Below are 25431 nucleotides of genomic sequence, written 5' to 3'. Positions count from 1 at the left end.
AGACAGGTCGCATTTCAGGAACACGAGTGGGTTTGGCACCGCGTGAATGCCCATTACCACTGCTCATTTTCTGTTTCGATTAAGATGCGGTCATTCCATCTCTTCATCAGTTCTCTTTGTCTTGTTGTTGTTGAGAAAGAAAAGACGAAAGATTTCAAAGTACTTACAAGTAGTTTTCACTAAAAAACTGCATTAGATCATATCCTGTGGCTTCATGTTTACTTCAAAAAAAAAAAATTCTGCAGTTGTGTTCCTTCTATAGATAAAGTTTTGGAGAAAGAATCTCAGTCTCTCACATGATTAATCGCCAACCATTTGAAACAATTATATTGCAGGGTTACACACATGAAGGATAAATGCAGGTGGTGAAAAAAATGCAACGCTTTAGGTCATTTTCTCATTTTGTGATATGACCGGGAAATAGCGGTGTCTACCATGTAAGCATTTTGAGTGACAGTAAGAGCTTGTCAGATTAGACTGCCTCATTGAACATGATTAAACATGATGGCTGACTTGGCTGAATGGAACTGGTGATTATAAGACTTGGCTAACAATGGGCATGATGTTGGGGCTCTGCCATAACTACCGTAATGGCCCATTTGCTAATCTCTGAAAAGCTACAGTGTGACCTGTTTTTTGTGCTTTACCAAGACCTCCAAACCCTTGAATCTGCACCATTTTAGTTCATGGTTTCCTCAAACGAAGCGATGCCTGATGGCGATGCACAGATGCACATATACAACACACCTTCACCCCACCCAGTCCAGCATGACTGATCGGAGATGCTGTGAAGTGTCCAAGACTGGCCTCTCCTCTGTCAGAAGATCTTTAATATCTCCGGGAGGGGACCCTCTCCCTTGTCACAACATCTCTGCACTTGCAGCTTGAAATCGGATTCATACTTTCACTTTCAATTCACTCAAACCGAATAACAGACAGAGAGAGTCAAGGACACCGCCAGAGAAATTACAGAGACCATTCACTCAACAGGCTTCAGACTTCTCGGCAGGTCTGGTTCACATCCCCATTGACTGTGAAATGTCTTTAACTGCAGCCGTTGGTGTGCACCTGAGCAAGGCACTAAACCGTCTTTGTGTCCATTTAATCAACACATTTCTTCAACAAACTTCTGAAGTTAGACAAAAGACAGGAGGAAAAGGGCAAACGAAGGCATGATCTGAAACTCCCCATTCCACTGTCTGACATACAGTAAACCTTTAAAATATGAAAATTACCACAAGAAAAGAAGCTTGGCTCTGGAAGACGTTTCTGTTACCCAAGCTGCAAACCTTATAGTTTACTGGTACGGCCTTTCTGCAGCGCCCCCGTGTATGTGGACGCCGGCATCCACGATTTGTTTACAAGTCACAAGAAACAAGTTGCTCAGTAACCCAAAGAACTGTATCAAATGACTGCTGGTCTCAAACTTGTTAGCAACTTAAAAGCTACCAATCTGTGAAATTAGACGTAATTAATAAGAGTATCTTATATAAGTGCCCACAGAGGCTTTTAAAAAAAGCCTTTAAACATTTTCTTTCAGCACCAATAAATCGTCAGACCTTAGAACGCCTCTGAGGTTTACTAAATTCCTCAGATCATTACACCTGCAAAATTGAGGTCCAAACAAACACACAGATCTTCCTCATCCAGAAAGGAGGTGACTTGAAATGAATTTTTCTTTTGCTTTTGTATATGTAGTTTGAAATGTAGAGTGAAAACTGTCAGGAGAAAAAAAAACAACGGCAACATCAGTTTACTATAAGGTTGCTTAAACAGGGATTTCGGACATGACAGCTCAACAGGGGACAAATGGAAATTTCACTGTCCGTCAACTTAATCAGTCTTTCAGACAAACATAGTAGAAACATTCACTCCCAAGGCAACATTTAATGGAAGCCTGTCACAGAATATTTAGCTGGTACTTGATAGTGATAATAGTGATAACAAAACAATACATTGTGTGTCTTTTTCTTGTAGTTTTCCGTTTTTCCTTTTCCCCCTTTCTTTGTATTCAACATGTCTAGCTCCAAGGTTAGACATTATACCACTGGGACTCCAAAATCCGACTGCCACAGATGACTTTATCTAAGAATTGAATAACTCATGATGTGGGGGTCCACCGCACACTGCACTTTTTGACTTCTCTTCTTTCCATAATCTTCTCTTCCACTCATCTTCTTCTCATTGTGCTTTATCTTTTCCCTGCATCTCTCTGTCCTTTTACACTTTGGCTCACCTCCCCTGATCCTCTGATCTTTCCATTTTTTACTTCCATCGTCGCCGTTATTTTACTTTGTCCCTCTTTCTTTTTCTTTCCTGTCATCCTTGCTTCCTCACCCTTTTTTCCAGCCTCCCCACTGTTCCTTCCCTACTTCCATCAAACTCCTTACCTCTTTCAGTATTTCTCCCTTTTCACATCCATCTTTCTCCTCCCTCCCTTCCATCCACTCATCCTTTCCACTCCCCTGCCTTCTTTTCTCACCTCCTCTGATCTATAATCACCTGCTTTTCCACTCCTATTCCATCCAGCCCTTCTATGGCCCCTACATCCTTCCGTCCTATCTCTTCTTTGACCTCTCTCTCTCCACCCCCCCCCCCCTCTATTCTCTCATGCCTCCCTCATTCGCTCCTGCTGTGCTTAGATATAGAGAAACAAGCTTGTTGCTCTGGAAACAATGAAAATCGGCCCCAACAGGCCAATTACCAAAGAGCACCAATTAAAACTGGACCGTTTAATGGGTTTCATCCTGTCTGCCTTTTGGATACCCCCCCCCCCCCCCCCACACACACACACACACACACACAATCACACACTGACATATACACACAGCATCCACTTAGCCGTCCCTCTTGACCAACTAGAGCAGTTATTAACTTAGTAAAAGGGAGTTTCGGTGTGTGTGTGTGTGTGTGTGTGTGTGTGTGTGTGTGTGTGTGTGTGTGTGTGTGTGTGTGTGTGTGTGTGCGCACGTGTGCAGTGTGGGATTTCTTTTTTCCCATCACCAAAGTCCTGTGTTCAGTTTCGTTATTGTGTGTGTGCCTGAATGTTATGCTCGCAACTGATACAATGTGGGTCTGTGTTTTTGTGTGTGTGTGTGTGTGTGTGTGTGTGTGTGTGTGTGTGTGTGTGTGTGTGTCCACCATCCACTCACCAGCTGCCTGCTAAGAGGCAGACTGATGCAGAAGTGATTGGCTCTGTTTACTGCATCTGACAACAAATATGACCTACAATCTCACCCCACGGAGAGGCGAGAGGGGGCGAGAGGGGGCGAGAGGGGGTGAGAGGGGGTGAGAGGGGGCGAGAGGGGGCGAGAGATCAATGCTCACCAAGAGAGGCAGCGTGTGCCGGTGTATTCATCCATCACATGTAGTAATTGTGCTGGCGAATTAAAGACCCCAAATAACAGACCTTGTTATTTCTCCTCCGAGGGAACTAAGGGTGTCAATACTGAACTCTGAGTGTGTGTGTGTTTTTTTTTTTCGTTTTGTTTTTTTTTTCGTTTTGTGTGTGTGTGTTTGTTGTGGCCTTCTCATTTTGCTTCCTACAATTATTGCTATGTGGTGAGTGTGTGGTTGTGTTTGTGTGTGTCAGCTTTGTTGTTACAAGGCACTTATTGATGTTTCTGGTTTGGAGAAAGATAAGGGGCATTTAGACTGTACTCGTGTGTGTGTGTGTGTGTGTGTGTGTGTGTGTGTGTGTGTGTGTGTGTGTGTGTGTGTGTGTGTGTGTGCGGTGCTGACAGGGACAAGGCTAGCTACCTAGCGGCTGTATACTGCCTCCTACCCAGACTTAATGAAGGAGAAATTGGATCCTGATGGCTTTGCAACAAAAGACAGCCCTGCAGCATTGTGCGTGTGTGAGTGTGCATGTATGTGTGTGACTAACTTATTTGCGGGGCCAAATGGGCAACATTTTCTTCTAATAAAGAGCCTCTTTTTCTTTTGTGCTCGCCTGGCTTCCTCCTCAATCTCTGCTTTATTGGCACGTGTATGTGTCTGTGTGTGCGTGTGTGTGTGTGTGTGTGTTTGTGTGTGTGTGTGTGTGTGCGTGTGCGTTCGTTCGTCTGTGTGTGACACAGCCCTGTGCGCTACAGTAGCTTATTACCCAGAATTCATGGTGCTTTGTTACATAAGGTCTCGGGGAAAAAAAGCAGGAGAGGGCGGACGCAGGAAGCAAAAGCCGCATGCACTAACCAACAGATGAACCCCAGAGGATGATGGGAAGTCTCGCTACCTGCAGAAGTGTGGCTGTATCATGACAGTTTATTGTGTGTGTATGTATAAGTAGTTTAATTTTTTCTTCATCCGAGATATTGTTGTTGTAATTTTTCAGTCTCACGCTCAACCACATCCACCTTCCCACCAACCCCACACAAGCCAAACCCCCCCCAATCCAGTCCTCACACACACACACTTAGTCTCACACACACACACACACACACACACACACAATCTCTCACCCCTGGTGTCACTCATCCTGCCTGCTCACAGCTCTCCTAAGTGTTGATTACAACCGCTACACTGCTGTGAGAGCGAAAAGTATGCATGTTAATGTCTGTGTGTATGCAAGCGTTTTAAATCCCACGCACAATATTTCAGCGACTAGCCTTCATTTGGGGTCGTAAACGAAGTTTGTGGGTTTGTTTTTGCGCGTCCACGTATTCGTGCGTGCGTGCATGTGCACGTATGTGTCATTGTGCTGAATGATGTAGATCTCGCTTCGCGTTTTCATGTCTGTTGCTGGTTTTGGAGCAGCTCTGACTTCATGTCTCAGACAGACAAACTTCACACCCTGCTACTCCCTCCTGCTCCACGACGACAAGCACATAACACACCCTCGGAAATAGAGGCTTGTTACTAGGAAGATTTGAAGTGTTGCCGGGGTATCTAGGTAGATTTCTCTGTATTTATGTTATTGGTGGCAAATAGGTTACTAAGGGCAGTGGATACTAGGCCTGGGTGGTTTGGAGATAAACTTAACTTTAACTGTAAAGGATTATTTTTGGGATTCAAAGCCGTGTTAATTTCGTTAATGAAACCTATGAAGAAAAAGAATCATTGACGACTGAACTAAACAAAAGGTAACCTTTAAAATAAACAAGATCTATAACGAAATGTATTAAATTTTTCGCCAACGAATGAAAGCTAAACAATCGTGTGAAAGATGGACCAAGTCGTTTGCCTGTTTTTACCATCCAGTGCAGTGACACTGTAGATACCATCATCACGACTAATCAAAAACAGCTGCAATGCGAATATGCCAAAGTTCTCGCAGCTCTACTACAGGTGGGATGCAGGATGATAGACAGGGAACATGCACACACATAAGAGAGGGGCCATTATCTGGAGGTCGGGTGCCACGCTCAAGGGCATCTTAGCAGGTGACACTGTGGACAGGAACTTAGTGTGTCATCAGTTGGCCGCTGTGTTCCCTCGTATTTTCATGGTGATTCAGAGGCTATCTGGAATTCACAGCCCGTCCCAAGTCCCATCGCTCTGATTGATCTGATGATGAAAAGATCCTTCAATCTTGAGCCACACAAATACATATTCAAACATGGAAAAGCACACACACACACACACACACACATATTCTAGCATGGAGTGGTGAACAAACACACCCACACAGATAGATATTCTCAGAAAGTTTTAAGTATAAATGGCCTGCAGACTCGTCTCTCTTCAGGGCAAACATGTCGACCGGCCTAATTCATAATGTGTGATTCATAAGACTGTCGTTTCATACGCTTCCTAAAATATCGTTCTCTTCTGACGGCCATGTGGTTTTTTTTTTAACCCCCATTTAACAAGGACACCACTTAAGGCAGTGCCATCAATATGTGTGAGTGTGTGTGTGTGTGTGAATGGGTGAATGTGGCATGTATTGTAAAGCACTTTGTGTGGTTGATAACACTAGAAAAGCGCTTTATGGGTGCAGTCCATTTACCAGAGAAAATTTGATGCGCACCGTGCCGTCAGACCATATTTTAAACCTCATGTTAAACTGATCAGGTAGGCTGCACATAGGGCAAAAAAAATTCCCACGATAACGATGATAAAGCAGAGCAGAGTCAAAAATCCACACAGGACTAGGAAATTGTGGTGAAGGGATTTGGAAATAGTACGGACTTCTGAAGCCGGATAAACAGCAGGGCGATATCTGCGGCGAGAAACGCGGGCTACTTGTACCGACAAAGACCGCGACAAATGTTTCCCACCGCTCGAAAAGCCGCCTCACACCGAGCCCACAGGAAGCCGAAGTCAGCAGTCCCAAGCTGCCTGCACCAGCACCCAAGCTCAAAAACAAGCCTCTCCTGGAGACGTTAGTTCAAACCCCCGCAGCAGCTGATCCTGTCGGCCTTTTCAGGCATTACTGAGTCTTTTCTGTGATGGGAACCAGTCGTTTGTCACTTTATAAGTCACATTGTTCTTGTTCATTTATTCATTAATATGTGACACAAAAAATGTCGATCTTTTCTGTGATATTTGTTTAAAAGCATCGTTTCTGTTGCCTTGTTGAGATGTAAATGTTACACCCTGGTGGCCGCGGGGAGAATCAAGTCATTGATTCAAAAGTAAAAGACAGTTTAGAACCATCACAAACCTTTATTTGATGTATTTAGCATTCAACGCTAAACTGAATGTAAACCTTGAACTTCAAATTAAAAGGTACCCTGTGTAATTTTTTCTTTTTCTTGCTTCGCTGAAAAAGATTAGGCCTACGTGCCTTGCTCAACGGCAACTCAGTGAGTTACTGACTGAAAAAAAATGTTTCACGGTCAGTGTCGCCGCTTAGCATTTCCCACGGACTCTGGTATTTGAATTAGAAAACCCTCCTGAAATCAAGAGAAACCCCAGACAGAGAAGATCCACGAAAGGACTGTGAATCTATGAAATACATTAACTCAGCAACTGGATAACATTTGAAATTTCTAATCCAATCCTAGTTGTGGTAACTTATGAACAAGACGTAGCCGTGCCTTCGTTATGTATTTTTAAGATTACTCTATAAATTATGTAAGGAATTAATGTGCTGGCATGTGTGTGTGTGTGTGTGTGTGTGTGTGTGTGTGTGTGTGCATGTTGTGAAAGAGGCATAGGGACCCACTTGTGCAAAAACACAAAAAACCAAGAATCCTTCTGGAAAATACAAATTTGTGGTTACGGGAAATGCAACAGATCTGCTTCTGCAGTAACAACGTCCCCCTCAACTCTCACTCTCAGGTGTTCGTGGACGCACACAAACACACACGCACAGCCTGATTTACACCCTGATTTTCAGTGTTTTATGGGAAATAATTTTCACAAGGATTAGTGCTTAACTCTGACTTTAAGCCATGGAGCACAAAAGTGTTTCTGCGCTTGTATAGTTGGGTGATTTCAACGGAACATCCGCTTGTGTTTTTGATAGTATGGTTTTGTTTGTCCGTTGTTTGCTCCTTTCATTTTGAAGAGGAAATAAGAATAATTTTATTAGATCTATCTTTCTAATCAAATGTGGGCTGAAACAAAGTCCCGCCCCTGAGACGTCCCCTTTAGAACTGTAGTGTCACACTAGCTAACTTCTATTGATTTAAAGGAAAAATGTAATTTTCATTTTCATTTAGTAGAAAACGTTTGCATCATTTCAACACCTCTTCAAATAATGCCGTTAGGGCTGGACTGTATTGAGGGATGTCACGTTTGAAGGCTGTTCAGAAAATAAAGAGCTTTACCGAGTGTTAGTTTGACTTCAGAGAGTTGCGCTCACGGTGTTTACGCTGTTAGAAATGATTTCGATTAACAGTTTAGTGACCATGTGCTACGGCATCAGGTTTCATTGCCTAAATGCCCTCACAAAGACTGTTATTGGTATTTAAATGAATGAAGACTTTCAGTGTGACATGAGCTAGAATTCCTGAAATATTGGTTTAATCACATGGTCCGATGGCCTGAAAAATTTGGGCTGAAAAATTGGCCCCATTTTTAAAATGTAAATCCGCTGAGCTGAACTGTGAAAATTTAAGACTAGTCAAGGTCAACAGTGGTGTATATAAAGCACCAAAAGCACATACACGCTCTTCCTTAGTGCCATCTTGGATTAAACTCGATTAAACAATGGATTTGCAAAAGTTGGTTTTAAAGTCGAGTCCGGCATAGTAATGACAATAACCACGCCACGTTTCAATCAGTCAGAATGCTGAAAAGCGGCACGTGTCCCTCAAATCGACATGCTTCAGTTAGTAAAAAGGGGCACTCCATGAAGCGGGATCTCGGCACTGCAACAAAGCAACAGCCACAATGAGACTACCACGAAAGAGTGACAAGACATCAGAGCAAATTCAAAAGAAGAATTCACAAGTATGTAAAAGGTACTCTGTGGGTGGCTGTCAGTCTCAGCATGTGAACGAGAGAATGTCGGTTTGCAGAGGAGCAAAAAAACATATGGGATGACCTTAAAAGAGAGGAAGGGGAAACTAGGAAAGGATGAAAGGACAGGGGTCTGCAGACAGGGACATGACACCATGAACAGGATTCAGACACCGAGTGATAAAAAAGATGTGCTAAAATGGAAACTCAGTGGGACAAGAACAAATCACAGCAGGACAGTGGGTTTTATATAGAATAGCATGATAAGAAAATAGAGAAAAAAAGAACAAAAGAATTATTAGATGTTCTGAGACAAGAGACAGACAAGAGAGCACACAAAACAGAAGAGACCGGGAGATTTTCTCATAAAGAAACGGGAGTACAAGAGGAGGCAGTTTTATCTGATCTGAGTTGAGTTTTTATCCTCCATTCAACTCTCTTCTCAAAAGTGGGATTTCACGAGGGTTGACTCCTGTGGCCCCGTCAAGATGGATTTTAGTTCTCCTTCTCTAATGGTTCCGAAGAAATACTGAACATGAGGGGAAATGTGTTTTGGTTTTTTGTGTTTTTTTTTGTTTTTGTTTTTTTTTTGGGGGGGTTGCTGCTGCAGAGAAACACTGGATACTGAGTGGACGGAAGGATTCAAGTTTCTTTTTGTGATCTGTGATTACATCAAAGACACAGAAACCTCTTCTTTCCAGTGATGTACTTATCTTTAGCTGTTTATCGTGCTGCTACAAAAGAAATAAAATATTCTTAAATTTCTGGAAAAAAAAAATTTCTCTTCGGTCATTTGTGCTTTTTCTTCTCTGTCCTTTGTACAACCAAAGGTCTAACAAACAGGAAGTGCCAGGAAGGAAATTGTTTTTGCTTTCTACCGAGCAAGTGTTGTGAGAATGAGCTGCCTCGTTGGTACAGTACTTGTAAAATGAAAAAGTAGGTCACTTCTTCCGGCCACTTTGCACCGCCATGTGATTGGTGTTATTGCTCTTGGAAATGGTGGAAAAAACGCTCCTTCAAACACGAAAGCCTCCTTTACACCGCAGATTAATATGATGAAAAAATGATGTTCGGGTTCAACAAGCAAACAGCAAGAGGGCGTGGGTGGTTCCAAAAATGATCAGGAAGGGGCAGAGCGACAGGAGGAAAGAGAGGGAACTTTTGACTTCCTGAGTCAGCATCTATCAAGACTATCTAGCAAATTTACATTCTTGTATTTTCATCGGATGAAAAGGTTAGTTAAATTAAGGTAAAGGCAAAATATTGAGGTTCATTTTGGGAGAGTGTCCTTGAAAGTAAATTATATCATTGTGGTTGCTCAATAGGACAGTTTTAAAACGGCCTTTACTGCTAGAAGCATCACAGTCAAGTTCATCTCAATCCCCTTCTGTAAACCACTTAATTCAACCTGAAAATGATGACCACCAATAATATCGTAAATCACTTGTAATGTTTATTACTTTATCCATTGCATTGCCAAACTACCTCCTAAAACTACCTCCTAAGAGAAATTTTATCCACTAACTAATTTTCTTAAGCACGCACAAACTTTTTGCAACAGTCCTTGGTGATCTTGCTGGGCAGCTCGGAAACATCCTTTCAATTTCACTTCAGATCAGGTTAAGACACACTTCAACTGGACATGTGGAAAACGGTGTAATTACTCATGTGATGATGCCCCATGAAGTCCTGCCCCTATCATACTTACATCCCTGTGGGACTGATGAGTAAAATATTCTCACAACTAAAAGAATCGATTACAAGAAAAAAACAGGGTTGGGGGAAAACTAAAGTTTCCTTTAACATTAGATCAAGGATTTGATTCGATAAGAACTTAATTAATAAAGAAAATCACTCACAATGGGAAGGTAAATGTACTGCTGCCTATTTCAGCCCCGTTCCGATGGCTTTTACTGATAAATTAGAGTAGGAGAGGCAGCTCAAGTGGCCATTGAACTTGACTTAATTAGACCAGTCACCTTTGTCCAGAAGGGAAACGAGGCAGGAATGTCCCAGCGACTGAAATCCACTCTGCTGAATAAGGTGAGATCCGGGGAGATGAGGGCTGATACTGGAGGAAAGCTGCAGTTTTCAGATGGCCCTTACCAATGTATGTCCTAACAGTTCGCTGTGGTCTTCATCAGATAAGAATACACGCCAACTCTGGTGGAACTCTGTGTCGTCAGAGGAGGTTGGCCAAGAGACACGTGAGAGGAAAGCCTCAAAATATCATCGTCTATTGCAGGAATGCACATGTAAAAGATGGCCAGTATAGCTTTTCCCTCTCAGGGATGCCTCTGAGAGGTCAGTGTCAGAGGCATGTGTCCTGCAGTGTCTGTCTCTGGGCAGCAAAGGATGAAAGACGTAGCTCGGCGAATGGAGCGGAAAGAGAGAACTGGATCTGGAGTAGGTGATGGGAGGGCAGCTGGAATTTGGGTGAGGATTTGGTGGTGATTCGCCAGCTACTAGGCACCATCTCATGATATCTCTTCCTAACTAGAGGCTACAGTTACCTCATTAACAGGAAGGTGGAAAGAGCAGCACAGAATAATTAACCCTGTCTCTTAGAAATTGTGTTTCTATACAACTAAGCTGTAACAGAAAATACATTTTGTTGGAAATGTAATCGCTGGCTGGGTTATGTTCAGAGGAAAGGTAGTTATTAAATGAATGAAGTGCTTACATTTGCTAACAGCAGCGAAGTGGCTAGGGGGCGGTCGGGATGGATGGCAGGTGCGCGAAGCACACGACTGTCACACCAGAGACCAGGGTTCGCATCCAGAGTCCCATCTGTGGTTATGCTTAGGCAACAAAAAACACTTTGGTTAAGGTTTGGGAAAGATCATGCTTTTTCTTCAACATGTCGCGTCTGAAGTCACTGTCAGCTTTTTTTGTGTTAAAACGACCCGATCTTTCCCTAAGTGCTGTGAGGGCATAAACACCCATAAAAAGTTTAACAATTTGTAGTCACTACCAGCGGATATCGTACTGAGAGATTGTATATTTTGGCAGAAAACAAATACGCCTACTCATATGTCCAGTATCAACGTGTTTGCAACTTGCCGAATACGTAAATAAACGACACATCCTCATTACGTTAATAGAAAACGTAGTCCAGTCACAATTACGTTTCCTAAAGAAACATACTTGCTTTTGCAGTTTAGTTGAATAGAAACACAATTTCTGGGGGACCGGGTTGATTGGAGACATGCTATTTGTTTTTCAACAAAATGCGCTTATTTAACAGATCCGGAGTGTTGCCTAATACCACCGTACCTGCAAAAAACTGAGCCCTGAACAGTTTAATTCTGGTAATGTTTCACGCAGAAAGCAAGCACTCTCTTAACTGCATCTAAACTGCTTGGCTTGGCAGAATGGCGGAGCAGTGGTGTCAGCCAAATCAGAATATACCCAGCAGGTGAATTAAAAATCCATCTTTAGGGGGCCACACATTAGCCAACACTCACATTACCATCCTTCACATAAAGATCGACTTTATAAGAAATGGGCAAGATGGGGAGAGGAAAGAAGGTGCTGGGATATAGTATATAACCCTTAGGTGAATTAAGTCTTTATAGAGTGCCGCATACTAGCCAACATTCACATTAGCATCTGTCTACTATAAAGAAGAGACGAGGAAAGGAAATGCTAGGGTAGGAAAAGGAACAGAGAAGATACTCAAGGAAGATTTATGTACACCAGGTGAATTAAAACTCCATCTTTATAGGGTAACATATTAGCCAACACTTACATTATCATCCTTTCACATAAAAATATGAAGTTATAAGGAAGAGAGAAGAGCTGGGAGGAGAAGAAGTGAGGAGAGGAGATCAGACAAGGATGCAGTTGGACTTTGGAGAGGTAAGGCTAAACTTGAAAGCCAATATTTATAGAGACAAGGATCACAGCCCATAGTCGCATTTTATGTTTAGCGAATATTGAGTTTAAGGTAATATTTTCAGGGAAGAAAGAGAGAGACAGGAATGCAGAGGATAAGGGAGGAGTAGAGAAATATGAAGGAGAGGAAAAAGGGAAAGACACACAAAGATGTAGGAAGAGTAGGGAGGAAGGCAAAATGTCAAGGGAGCGTGTTTGTGTGAGTCGATAGGCTCTCTGCAGCAAAGCAATGTCGCTGACTTAAGAGAGAGAGATCAGAGGGGATAAACCGAAGAGAAAGGAGCTCATTTGAAATCAGAGACAGACAGGGACCGCTACCCCATGGAGGTCGCACACACGTGCACAACACTGGAGGGCTGAAGGAACAGCTGGTCCACTGAGTGTCATTTACGGAAAAAAGAGATGGGTATAGAGAGAAATAATTATCCAAACGAAAACGGGGGGACGAATCGTTCAAAAGCCTTGAAAAGTAAGGAAGGAGTGATGAGCAGAGGGATGGAGAGATGGGACCAAGAAAAAAGGCAGGAGGACGGAGGTAGAGGGAACACATGATGAAATCAATCATTATCAAGGCCGTGTCCTCGCTGCACCTCAAGCAAAATGGAGAGTTCATTTTAGCTCGCCTCTTCGATCTAGTCTTCCCACCGCTCTCACAAATGTCCCACGCTAGAGGAGGCACGTGGCTGAAACCGTTGCTGAATTCCTCAGAGCCATTGCCGCAGTTTTGGGTGAAATGGCCTGAATCCTATTTTGAGCGACGGCCGCAGCTTCCTATCCGGGTTATTTTTTCTGACAGTCTTTTATTATTCCCTGACGTTACTTATACATCGTTTAACGTGGCATGTTAGCCTGACAGTCAGGCCAAAAGCTAGCCCAACTCTGTTTAGTGATCAAAAGGGCGGCTTCTTCTCCAGGGCATGAGGGGAAACCAATACACCGCAGGTAAACGCTTCAGTGAACTGAAGTCTCACAATCCCTACAGTATCTCGCTTGTTAAGGTAATGACGGCAGTCTGTAGATGATGATAAATCGAAACCATTACACCAGCTCACGGGGGTTTTCTTACTTTGAAAACAGTCTAATAGATTGAAATAACTCCACATTCAGCATCGTCCACAATGCAATTCCACAATGCGCATCCTGTATCGGGCCAGTACCAAAATTAGTGGATAAGACGGGCCTCAGTCTACAGGCTCAAAAGCCTCGGCTGGAGTGACTCCGATCTTTTCCATTCATTTGGAAGTGAGACACACATGTGGCTCCTGTGGCAAAGATCCTGTAGGATATGGATTGATATGATAATGAATGCGACGGCATTCATCTTTGAGGTCCTGCCTGCTCGCTGTCCCCCCGACCTCCTCCCGCCTGCGGACTGTCAGTCTCACCTTCCTCTGCTTCCTTTTGGGGTTTTTTTTGGCACCAAAAAAGTGCTGGATATCTTCTCTTGCTCATGTTGACTCTGTGAGTCAAATCATCCAATCTGATCTGAGTTTAATAAACTGGTCATACTTTTTAACTAATACAATTTCTCAGCCTTTAGCGCACATGGATTTTAATATTGTTCAATTACCCAAACAGGTAAAACTGAGTGAGTGAATTTCCTGAATGAAAACAAAGGGGGGGCCTTTCATAAAAGCTAATATCACAAGTGACTAAATCCCCACAGCCACACAAAGGAAAGATTATTAACTTTGAAAATGCTACAAGTAGCTGCTTTATTGTGATTATTAAAACTGTTGTTGAGGCCCAGGCAGGGCTGTAGATGCTAACATGAACAGAAAGGTGAACACAGTAGGTGTGGAGACTAACGCACATCAACACACACAGACACACACACACACACACACACACACACACACACACACACACACACCGACACTCTCAGTAGCCAGCAGGCTTTGAACATCTGTCATACCTGCCTGCTCCAATCCCATCACACACTCAGACACATGCGCTGATACACACACACACACACACACACACACACACACACACACACACACACGCACACACACACACACACACACACACACACACACACACACACACACACACACACACACATACAAAGCACCCTGTGAATGGTTGTGACAGCTCAACACAGCAGCACTAGCCCAGAAACACATGTTTCTTACCACTATGTTTTACACACAAAAACCAAAACAACACACACACACACACACAGTGACGACAACCTCTGTTCCACTTCACATCAACCGTCTGTCTTTCTCTCACCCTCTTTGTCCCTCTTCCGTCATCTTCCCGTCCACCACTCTGCTCCTCTCTCTTTTCTTCCTCTCTTTCCTCAGCTCTTTCCTCTCTCAACCTCCTCTGTTCCTTCCTGCTGCATATTTTTTTCTTCTTCTCCCTGCCTTGTTGTATACCTTCTTTATTCTTCCTCCACATCTGTCTGTCTGTCTGTTTGTCTGTCTCACCGTCTGTCTAGACCTCATGAAAACAGGAAGTTATATATACATGGTGGCTAAGTACACACAGCACACACAAAATGCTCCGTGGTTTGAGACTATTCAATCTGAAGTTTTGTCTGAGCAAAAGTTTAGAGTGTGTGTGTGTGTGTGTGTGTGTGTGTGTGTGTGTGTGTGTGTGTGTGTGTGTGTGTGTGTGTGTGTGTGTGTGTGTGTCGTCAGCCAGAAAAGTGTTTACGAAAGCAAAGCAGTAAGGCTTCCAGGAAGCCATGAGGTTGCTCATCCCTTTTGTGGATTTATTTATTAGAGCTGTAATGTGGGTGTAGTTTAGGTTTACAAATTGAAAAGAGGAAGAGAGTGAAAGGGGAGGACATATTAAGGAAGAGAGAGACAGAGAGAGAGGGACAAACCGATGACGTTCTATACTTTTCTTACTTGAGCCTGCAATGCTTGTTCCTCTGTGCAAAGCACTCCATCACCGTACAGAGACTATTCAAAACACATCAATGAGCCACACCGTTGGCAAGGGATTACATGTTCTTTCATTACCATGAACACACACTGCAGTTTATTTTTTAGTCAAAAATACTCACCAGATAAAAAAAATGCCAACTCATTCGCCGCTGAAAATAGTCCCCAACAATGCGCCATTCCCTCCTGCTCGAGTAACATTTGCTAAAAACTGCAACGCCCAGATGTTTTTAGAACTTACTGAGCCTTTTAATAGATGAAACTATATACTTATACCCTTAACACAAGTTTTACAAAAGTTCCTTATTGTTGCCAAAGAGAAAATATATTGAATAATATCAGCTTTGTTCTTTAAAATGGAAAAGAAACGTAGATAGGGAGAAGGTTCGGAGGAATAGAGTAAGAGATGACGAATTCAGGGGGTGGACAGAGGATACCATGAATACACTGAAGCTCTTGCACAGACGTAAACACACACACACACACAAACACCCAATCACTTACACACAAGCAGATGCACATAACAACAGTCACAAGCAGACTTATACACAGACATATACACACAAAAAATAAAACATGTTCAAAATGAGGCCAACACACAGCCAGTGACGCATCAGATTCCCATTGCAGTGACATTAAAGCACCTGCCCATTTTGTCCTCCAAAGTTCTGACATAACCTGTTACAAAAACATCTGCAACCCCAAGACACACACACACACACACAAGCTATATTTTCTTACAGGCAAACAGCAGCTTCACTCTTTCATCCACCCTTCTCTCTCCTCTCCTTCTTCACTGTTTGTCTAACTCTCTCCATCTCTACTCCTCTCAGGAAAAAAAAAATCCACTGACAGAGGCTTTTGTCTCTTTTTTTTGCATCAGAAAAAGCTCTGGAGAAAAAATGGCTGAGTGAGAATGACAGAAAGAAAGAAAGAGGGAATGTAAAAAAGATGAACGCAGGAAAAGGAGGAAAGGCAAGTAGAGAGATGAGAAGAGTGAAAGACAGGCTTAGGGGGGGAACAAGAAGATGAGACAAATTTGGTAGATGGAGGGAGAGAGAAAAACCCCAAACTGCCCTTGATGGCTGTGCTGTCGGTGTGTGTGAGTGTTTCTAAATTAGATGTATGAACCTGTGTGTGAATGGGTGAATGTGGCATGTAGTTCAAAGCGCTTTGAGTGGTCGATAAGACTTGAAAAGTGCTATATAAGTGCAGTCCCACTGGGATGACTAGTCCACACACACACACACACACACACGCACACACGCACAGTGTTCATAGTGTGTATGCAGAACATGAGGACACAGCAACCGAGTCTAGTCAGCACAGAAACAGATAAACATTCTACACCGTAATAGAGCGAGCAACATGCGAGCAAGACAATAAAGGACCAAGCGACGTCGAATCGTTTTTTAAAAAGGTATATAAAGGGAAGGAAATCAAACCTACAAACAAATCTAAAGACTGAAGCAAAACCCGCAAAATTACATGAAGGAAAAAGAAAGAAAGAGGAAAGCTCAAACACAAAACAATAAAACAGGCGTCACTCACCTGCACATTTGGTCCTGGTGACCAACGGCGGCCCCGGAGGACCGGTTCCTCCCTCCCCGGGTCTGGACAGCAGGACCTTGATTTCGTACTCCACATCTGGGTCCAGATGCCACAGCTTATAGGTAGGGGAGTCGACCACGTGGGTCTCTGCCCAGTTCCCCGAAGTGGTGCGGTATTCCACTTCCTTAAGGATGATGGGCCCGTCGCCGATGATGCTGTTGGCGTTGGGTTTGATCCAAAGGTAGGTGGCCCCAACGGCGAGAAGCTCGGGCGGAGCGATGGGGGTAGGTGGAGCTGTGAAATGGGTAAAGTGGGAACCGAGATGGTTAGTTAAGTGTAGGCTCTGAACATTCTCTCTTTTTGGTTTCATAAAATCAAATAATATCCTATTGAAAAAGTCAATAAAACGTGTTGTCCCTGTTGAATCAAGCAGTTCGGTCCTAGTGCCAATCAGAAAACCTTGTTTTGACTGTAACTGTGGCCCCACCTGAGCTGGTCCCCCTTGAATCTGAATGCATTACTGAACTCATCTTCCCCCGAAAACTATAGCAAAATCCAATCAGTGTAATACTCCAACAAAATGAGAGTTTTAGAAGCCAACCACAGCACACACGCACACTCACACACCCACACACACATACACGCGCGCGAACACACACACACACACACACGGATACACACACACACCACACACTTGGGGCACTCTTTAACTTTCAGAAGCAATAAACACAATTTGAAATGCATCATTTCATTACGAGGTGTTTTATGTACCAGCTGCCACCTAAAGATATTCTCACACCTCAGTCGATTTCCCCAACACAAGTATCCATAAACATGATGAAAGAAAGTTGAGACAATGTCAGTTTCCAGCCGTACTCCATTCTGACACCATCGGTGCACATCGTGCCCTGATGCCCTTGAACTCTCACAGACCCTTTGAATATGCTGCAGCTCTTTTGTGTGCAGAGGAGACAACTGCGAACGTGATCCTGAAATTAGAAGAGAAAAGCTTATTCTGCCACCGCAGCCACTGCCAAACGGTTACAGTGTGGTGTAAATGTGAAGCAAGAGGAGACTTAATTGAAAACAGCTGCCACTAAAGGCTAAAAAGGAGACGTTGTTGGAGCGAATTCTCTACCTGCAGCACTAATCCACCACATAGTTGACGTGTTGCTGACAGCTACTTTGCCACTAGACTTTCTATTTATGCTACTTTAAAATAATGGCACTGTCAAGCCTAAAAACACAGAAGCAAACTGACAGCAGCTTCTTTTCAAAGTGAGATATCCAGCGTCCGTACAAGTAGTGAGACCTCCTTGAAAGGATACACACAATAGTTAGGATGCAGAATATCTGCAGAAAGGTGATTTCAGCGGTGTACACTTTCTGAGCCACTGTACAAGCATTGCTTGGTGATGCAGGCCAGGCAGTAAAATGAGCCCACGCACAGCTCCCTAAAGCACTATATTCTCGCTACAGCAACGAGAGGAGGACTTAGTGGTGTTGACTAACAAAACACGCCCGGAACGGATGCAAACAATAACATTGACAGCCACGTTGACTTGGCAGGGTTTTTCTGCTGGTCATTTGACTGTGCCCGCGAGAATCCTGCCCATCAGTATGGACGGTGGTAACCACCGTGGACAGCTCCCACACAAAACAGAAAACACACACCATGTTATAAAATGTGAAGGACTTCTTGATCGTCTTGAGTCTTCAGATGTTTGACGGGTTTTCGGTTGTCCATAGCCTTGCTGTTACGTGGACGCTCATATCTACCCCAGCCCCTAGATACGCCCCTACCGGAAAATAAAACGGTGCAGGGGAAACACGGTTCTGTATCATCTTTAAACAATATCAGGGTATCCCGGTAGCTTGATAGTCCAAGGTGCTGACCATATTATCAAATCCCCAGCCAGCTTCCATCTGGAATCAGCGTCGTCCCTGTTTTCGATCATTCAGGTGCCCAGCAACCGAGTGACGTTATCATTCATTCATCACTGATACGCAGGTAGCAAATGAGCTATTATGATTTTCAAACAACTGCAACTAAAAGGTTCATTTTAAGATTCAAGTCTGGGGTATCTTAATAGTAATCTTTTTTTTTTTTCGTGGCAGGTTATTTGTCAGTTGACAGCTGTGTTATGCTAGCTAAGAATAATGACCCCTCTCTCCTCACTGTCTGAAAGCAAAGTCCTGAGCTCACCAAGTTTTTTACTTTCCTCAAGGCCCCATTAGAATATCTAACGGTGGCTGCGGGACCCATGAATCAACTGTCAGTCACCGCACACTCATCCATCTCAACTAGGGGAAGCGTCTCTGGATCTGCGTGTGCATTTGTGAGAGGAGGGGAGGGTAAAAAAAAAACAAGAATCATCTCTCTGTATATGTGACCAAAGTGTGTGTCTGCATTGCATGCATTTGAATGCATAGTCAAAATAAAGAGCATTTATGTTCCCCATCTTAATATTCATGAACCTTTGTGATTTATACTGTTGCCTTTCATTTTGCGTGTCACATTTTCTAAATGGTTTCATCTTTATCTTAACGAGGAACGCTTCACATTTTCCGGGGGAAGTTTTGAGGGTGATTCACTGGAAGCGGGCAAAATGGTCTCATCCTATCGCAATTTTCCTCGCTTGTTCTGAAAAAGGGGCAGATTTGATAAGCACGTATAAGATGTGTTTCTCAAAAAACATTCAACACATCTGAAACAGAGCAGCTTCATTTGCAAAATGGTCAGCTGCCATGTAAAGTACACATAGCGCAGTGAATAGACTAAACATGCCAAATCACTGACACTTTCCTTTCACAGGGTCTGTTAAAGCAGTTGTAAAACACAGTCTCAAATCTTCATTAACATCATTTATTATTCAACAACTTCGCCGGATTTTGCTCCACAGGAAGAAAGCGCCAGATCGTTCAATCACTCCCTTCCTCTGCCGCCCCATTCCTCCCTCTGCCAGCTCGTTTACAGCGGAGGGTTACAGAGGCCACCCGGTGACGCACAGTACGGCGTCCACGACGGCACGGGGGACGCACGCAGAAAATGCCGAACCACAGGCGCCCACATTTGTTGGATACAAAATATGCCACACGTACTCCTGCCTGTTGTACACGTGCGAATACGCCCATAAAACGCGAAAAGCCTGTGCTTGCATGTACGCACATAGGTAGACTGAAGTGCATTTGGAACAGGTGCCTGGCCCAGACACACACACACACACACACACACACATAACTACAATAAGCAAACATTTTTTAATATTCAAAAACACACATTTGTACACACGAATATATCTGTCTGAACATACAGAGATGCAAACGCAGACACACACACGTGCGCCTCCTTAGATTGATACAGAAACAGTATACAGTACAGACACACTGATGGCAGATCAACTACGTTTGGCCTTCATACGGCGATGCTAATTACGTGTGAGAGAAAGGGACGGCGGAAGGAGGGAAGAAGAAAGAAGGATGTCGGTGGGGAAAAGAGGGAGGGAGATGAAGAGGGATGGGTCGCAGGGAAGAGATGAACCAAGGATAATGCAAGAAATATTTGGTCAAGAAGGCGGAAAGGGTGTGAAAAAGGGGTAAGAAAGACGGTGGAGAGATGAAAAGAAGGATGAACTGAAGTCAAAGCATGAGGAGCAGAGGGGGCTCGGAAAAAAGAGAGTAAAGGAGGATGAACTGATAAGAGAGTTGGAGCAGCAGTGCAGCAGCAGTGTCTCTAGCTTGGCCACAGAAAGGATGTGTTTGGGTTTTTTGTTCTCATTGGCTGACAGACGTCTGTGTAACAGGAGAACGCAAACATACAGTAGCTCTGGATGAGAGTTAAATTACTATTCTAAACCAGTACACGTGCTATATTAGCATAAGTCTACTACGTTATCGATTGAGACTAGTTAGAACGTTTTTTATAGTTATGATCCAGCTATTTGTTTCATGATTAATTAAAACATGCACCCAGACACGCGGCTGCACCGCACATCACCTCAGAGATTTAAGTCACAAATTCACGCACATTTCTCCTACAGGTAAAGCTCAATCAGAAATAGAGAGTTTACCTCTTTCGGGAATTTATCAGATGCAAAAATAAATAAATGAGCAGAAAAATCAAATGTGTAAAGATATTGGATCATGTAAAAAAGGAAAAAGCCTTAAATGACAAAAGGGGTCTTACCATTGGTTAAAAACTAACTTTAAATCGACACAGGTTGTATTCTTTGCCTCTAAGGAGTGATGACGGTATAAGTAGAAGAATAAAGGGTGCTCTGAAATAGAACATTATTGCGAATGTTGCCTGTGATTTCTGTATATCAGGACACCGTGGAGTCTATTACACATATTTCACATCCACAGCTACACAAAGTTAGATATGAATATGAACTAGAAGAGAGGGGATGTCGGCAGGAGGGGTTCTCCTGCAGGACGCCAATTAGTCTGTGCAGAAGACACGCTCAAAGTGTGGTGAAAACAAGCTAGTGCTCATTAAGTTTTAAAATGGAATACAGCAGGAGTACAGCACTGTAACTGTGGGCCAATAAAAACTTGTGCGTGTATATGTGTGTGTGTGCGCGGCAGTCTTGGCTCCATAAAGGTTTTATCTTGTGTATCCTGTTACTACACCCGGAGGGTACGAAGTATATGGATCAACTTTTTTACTGTACTGTACTACAGTCCCAGTGTGATGTTTGAGCTTGGGTCATTGTGTGTGTGTGTGTGTGTGTGTGTGTGTGTGTGTCTGTGTGTCTGTGTGTGTGTGTGTGTGTCTGTGTTCTGTATGTAAGTTACTTTTAGCATAATAATGTGTCCCAGTTTTAATCTCTCCTGTTATTGTAAACATCTGTCCGTAGCGTTTTGTTAAACTTTGTGTGAAAGTGTGTTTCTGCATGTGTGTGCGTCAATTTTTTATGTATATTCTTTATGTGTGCTTTGTTTTTTAGTGTGTGTGTGTGTGTGTGTGTGTGTGTGTGTGTGTGTGTGTGTGTGTGTGAATGTGTCCAGCAACGCCCCGGATGTCTGCGCTCTTCGTTACGACTGCCTGAAAATTTTTAAGCCACCCAAGAAAAAATGAATAAGAAGGACCCATGCAGCTGGTGAGGTGTCCATTTTGAATAATGAAGTATGGCTTAATGATCAGATTAGAAAATGATCAGTCTGAGTGATGAGAAAGAAAAAATTAGAATCCATTCATTCGTAAATGGACTGCTTTTCAACAGACTTATCATTAATGTGCCAACTATGAAATTAGTGGCCACAAAACACATCTCCTCCTCTGCAGCCTTGATTAAAGTACAGCAGATGTTGAGAGACAGAGGCTACAGTCCTATCCAACAGCTGAGTGAATATTGGGCGAAATTTTTGAAGCGTCACAACAGAAAAAAAAAAAAAAAAAAAAAAACATGCCGTGCCCACGGATGACATCCCAGCCATCCAGCCCTGAGAGCTAAGCCCAGATGTTGAAATTATGTCAGGAAGGCAAGGAAGTTAGTGAGGCGGGCTGCAAAATCGCAAACAAAAGTAGGAGGAGGAGAGAGAGTACAGAGTCTGTCTTTCCAGTCTAAAGGGTTCTCACTTCATTTCACTGTCTGCTTCTCCTGACAGCCAGTGTAACACGCTCACACTTCACACAGAAACACACACTTACACACTCGGTGGAGGAGGAGGTGAAAAAAAGGCTAAAGAAAGAAAAAGAAATTAGGAAAAAGTGGAAAGGAGTGAGTAATAGTTGTGTTGTTTGTGATATTGGTTTTTGTTTTTTTTATCGAGCTTCTCTCCTGCAGCTTATAAGATGCCTAATAGTGTGAGTATTTGAGGGTGTGTATTTCTGTTAACACGCGCGTGTGTGTGTGTGTGTGTGTGTGTGACAAATCCAAAAATGCTATCAAATCTTTCTGAGCTCTGCTGAGTTCTCAGAGAGAGTGTGTGTGTGTGTGTGTGTGGGTGTGTTAAGAGTGTATGAGAGAGAGTGATAGAGAGACAGATAAAGGAGGCCTCAGCCCACCACAGAGAAGAGAAAAGATATTGCCAGGGTGGCGGAAAAGATGGGAAAATCATTTGCGCCGAAACTGAAAATCGCTCTACCAAAATCTGTTTTTGTCACATTTCAGCAGGGGAGAGAGAGAAAGAGTAATGACAGTCAGGACGATAAGCGAGAGAGAAAGAGAAAGGGTTCTTCATTTTCCTCCTGTCCATGTACACTCTCTCTGTCTCTCTCTTCCCTTTGTGTTTCCATTGCGTGTTTTCAAATATTACATGCTACATGGCAATGAAAAGCAACTGTGACCAGAAGACACCAGATCACTCGGTCTTAGGCCAATTTAGCGTTTCTCTTGCTTAAAGCCTAATTCCTTTTTATCACGACTTGGGCCTAATTTCAATTGTTTCGGCCAATGGTCATGATAATATTGCACTCTACCGAAATGATTATTGAGATTTGGGAACGTGACAACGTCACTAAAAGAAGTCCGACAGGGCAAGAAACATGAGTCACATGATCAAACAGGCTGTAAATAAGCTGGATTTAGCCATATTTTATAAACCACTTTAATCGGAAGTAAAGCAAAAAATGGATGCAATCGAAATGTTGGTAATAATCTCTCATTTCACAAGTAAACTGCGTGTGCACAACTACGGTAGGAACGGTAGGTCAAAGTTGAAAAGTTTCTTGTTTTTGTTTTGTTTTTCAGTTCGGCTAACCCCCAGGTTTAGGTACAACCGCTCTGATTGTTTGACCACTCGCGTTTCTTGGCTCATCCGACTCTTTTAGCAATGTCGTCCTGTTCCCAAGTCTCAGCCGTTATTTTCGTGAGTACAATTTCATCACTACCGATAAGAATCAATCGTAATAAAGGGGAATCGTCCTTTAACCAATGTTAGACAAAGTCAAGAATGCCTCTTTTAAGTCTCTATACTTAAGTCTCTATATGGGAAGGCTATTTTATTTTTTCCTTGGTGCTTGTGTTTGTTTCTGTTAATGAGGAGGCCAATTTATTCCGGTTTTTACTGCTACAGGATTGGTTAGGTGTGACAAGAAGTCTTCCTGCTGCTCCAGCCCATTCGTTGTCTCCAAGTGCATCAGCACTTCATTAAGAGTGAGAACCCTCCACCCATGTGTGGTGTCACCTCCGACCCCTACGCCCTTCCTTCACTCGATCTACCAGAACAAGACTTACTACCATTTCTTTCTTACCAGCCGCTTCAGCGTGGCTGGTATTGTTTTCGCCCTGTGAGTCTCTGTGTGTGTGTGTGGGTGTGTGTCATCGTGACAAAATGTGGTCCCTGGAGACACCTAGTGTAGCGGGACATACCGCAGGGGCGGTTTTGAGTACTTTGGCAGGTGTTTATAAGTCTGACCGTGGACAGATTTTGTCACCACGATAGCGTCACGACCGTGCGAGATACAGTCACGAAGCTTTACAGGTGTGTAGTTGGGATGGAAATGAGGGTGGGCGCGGTCCTACCCATGACTAATGAGTACTCATGGTATAATGTAGTTATGACTACTGAGTAGTCAACACGTAGACGGGCGCCGCGGCCGGAGGGATCCAGTTGCGACGTGGTCTCAAGGTCTTTCGTTTTCTTTGTGGCTTATTTGGCAGCTCAGAACTGCTACTGGCTTTTATATAAACACATTGCTCCGAGTCCTTGGGATTGAGTGCTTTCAGTATGCTGAGAGTGTGTGTGTGTGTGTGTGTGTGTGTACACCTGTGAGTAACACACTCCATAATCCCATTGGCCTGTTACTTGGTGTAATGAATTCAGCACACACACACACAGGGAACGTTCTTTTCCACTGCCTGGTCACAAAGAATGATTTAATCAAAGGACTCACAGCACGACGACACCGCCTGCATCGCAGAGGATGGACGGGAGGGAGAGAAGGATTGGAAAAGAAAGAACGAAAGAAAGAAAAAACTGAGTGGGGGCAAACAGTGTATTTTACAACCAAGGGGAGTAAAGAATCATGGGAAATAGGATCTGATCTCCTCACAGCAAACTCACTGTGGCAGACACCTGCTTCTTCCTTACACACACACAGACACACTCCAACACATAAAAACGGAGCAACAGATGAAGACACACAAAGCATGAAAAGACAGACGTGTGAACACAGAGGAAAACACAAACTTCTCATACACATATTCATGCGCATACACACAGACGGGCACACACACACACTCTACCTGCACTCCTTGCCATCTGAGTCCACCTCTAGCCACCCCCCCCCCCAAAAAAAGAAAAATCAAATGAAAAGTCAAATGTCTGCCATTGAATAGGCCTATACACAACTGGCTTGGTCAATTCAGGTTAGAGGAAACCCAGTGTTACTCCGTCATTCTTCCAGTTTGGAAAGCTGCAGTTTGATGCAGACCAAAACCAGACACCTCCAAAGGACTTTAGTCCTAATCAAAGTCAAATCCTGCGGGGTCTGTTTGTGGTATGAATACAGCTAAGAGCAACCACAGACTCAGGTTACATGAGTTCATTCAGCGTGGATTCAAAACCCTTACCTGACAAATTTACCAAATTCATTACCTAATTCCTTCGGAGTGCGTCTTCTCCTTCCCCTGTTTCTAGTTGCCTGTTGCCACCGATGATGGATCAAGTCCAGCTCTTTCTAAACGTGACATACGAAGCCAACGCTGTCCTCAAACCACATCAAAGACAGCAAAGCGTGTGACGTAGAACTTGTTACGTGATCTCACCTTAATGTCAGTGTTTGGCTGAA

The 25431-nt window shown here is 43.4% G+C and overlaps 1 protein-coding gene across 1 annotated transcript in view; it reads right to left on the bottom strand.

The window, feature by feature from the left end:
* ptprt (protein tyrosine phosphatase receptor type T) overlaps window positions 1-25431 on the bottom strand; it is a 239634-nt gene that overhangs the window by 201939 nt on the left and 12264 nt on the right. Inside the window, exon 3 of the mRNA XM_040158914.1 lies at window positions 16695-16988. Within this exon, the coding sequence (XP_040014848.1) occupies window positions 16695-16988 (294 nt within the window). The remainder of the gene's footprint in view (window positions 1-16694; window positions 16989-25431) is intronic.

Source organism: Xiphias gladius, chromosome 21, assembly GCF_016859285.1.
Source record: "Xiphias gladius isolate SHS-SW01 ecotype Sanya breed wild chromosome 21, ASM1685928v1, whole genome shotgun sequence".
Taxonomy (NCBI): domain Eukaryota; kingdom Metazoa; phylum Chordata; class Actinopteri; order Istiophoriformes; family Xiphiidae; genus Xiphias; species Xiphias gladius.
The sequence above is the reverse complement of the archived record's forward strand: the minus strand, read 5'-3'. Positions and strand labels throughout refer to the sequence as shown.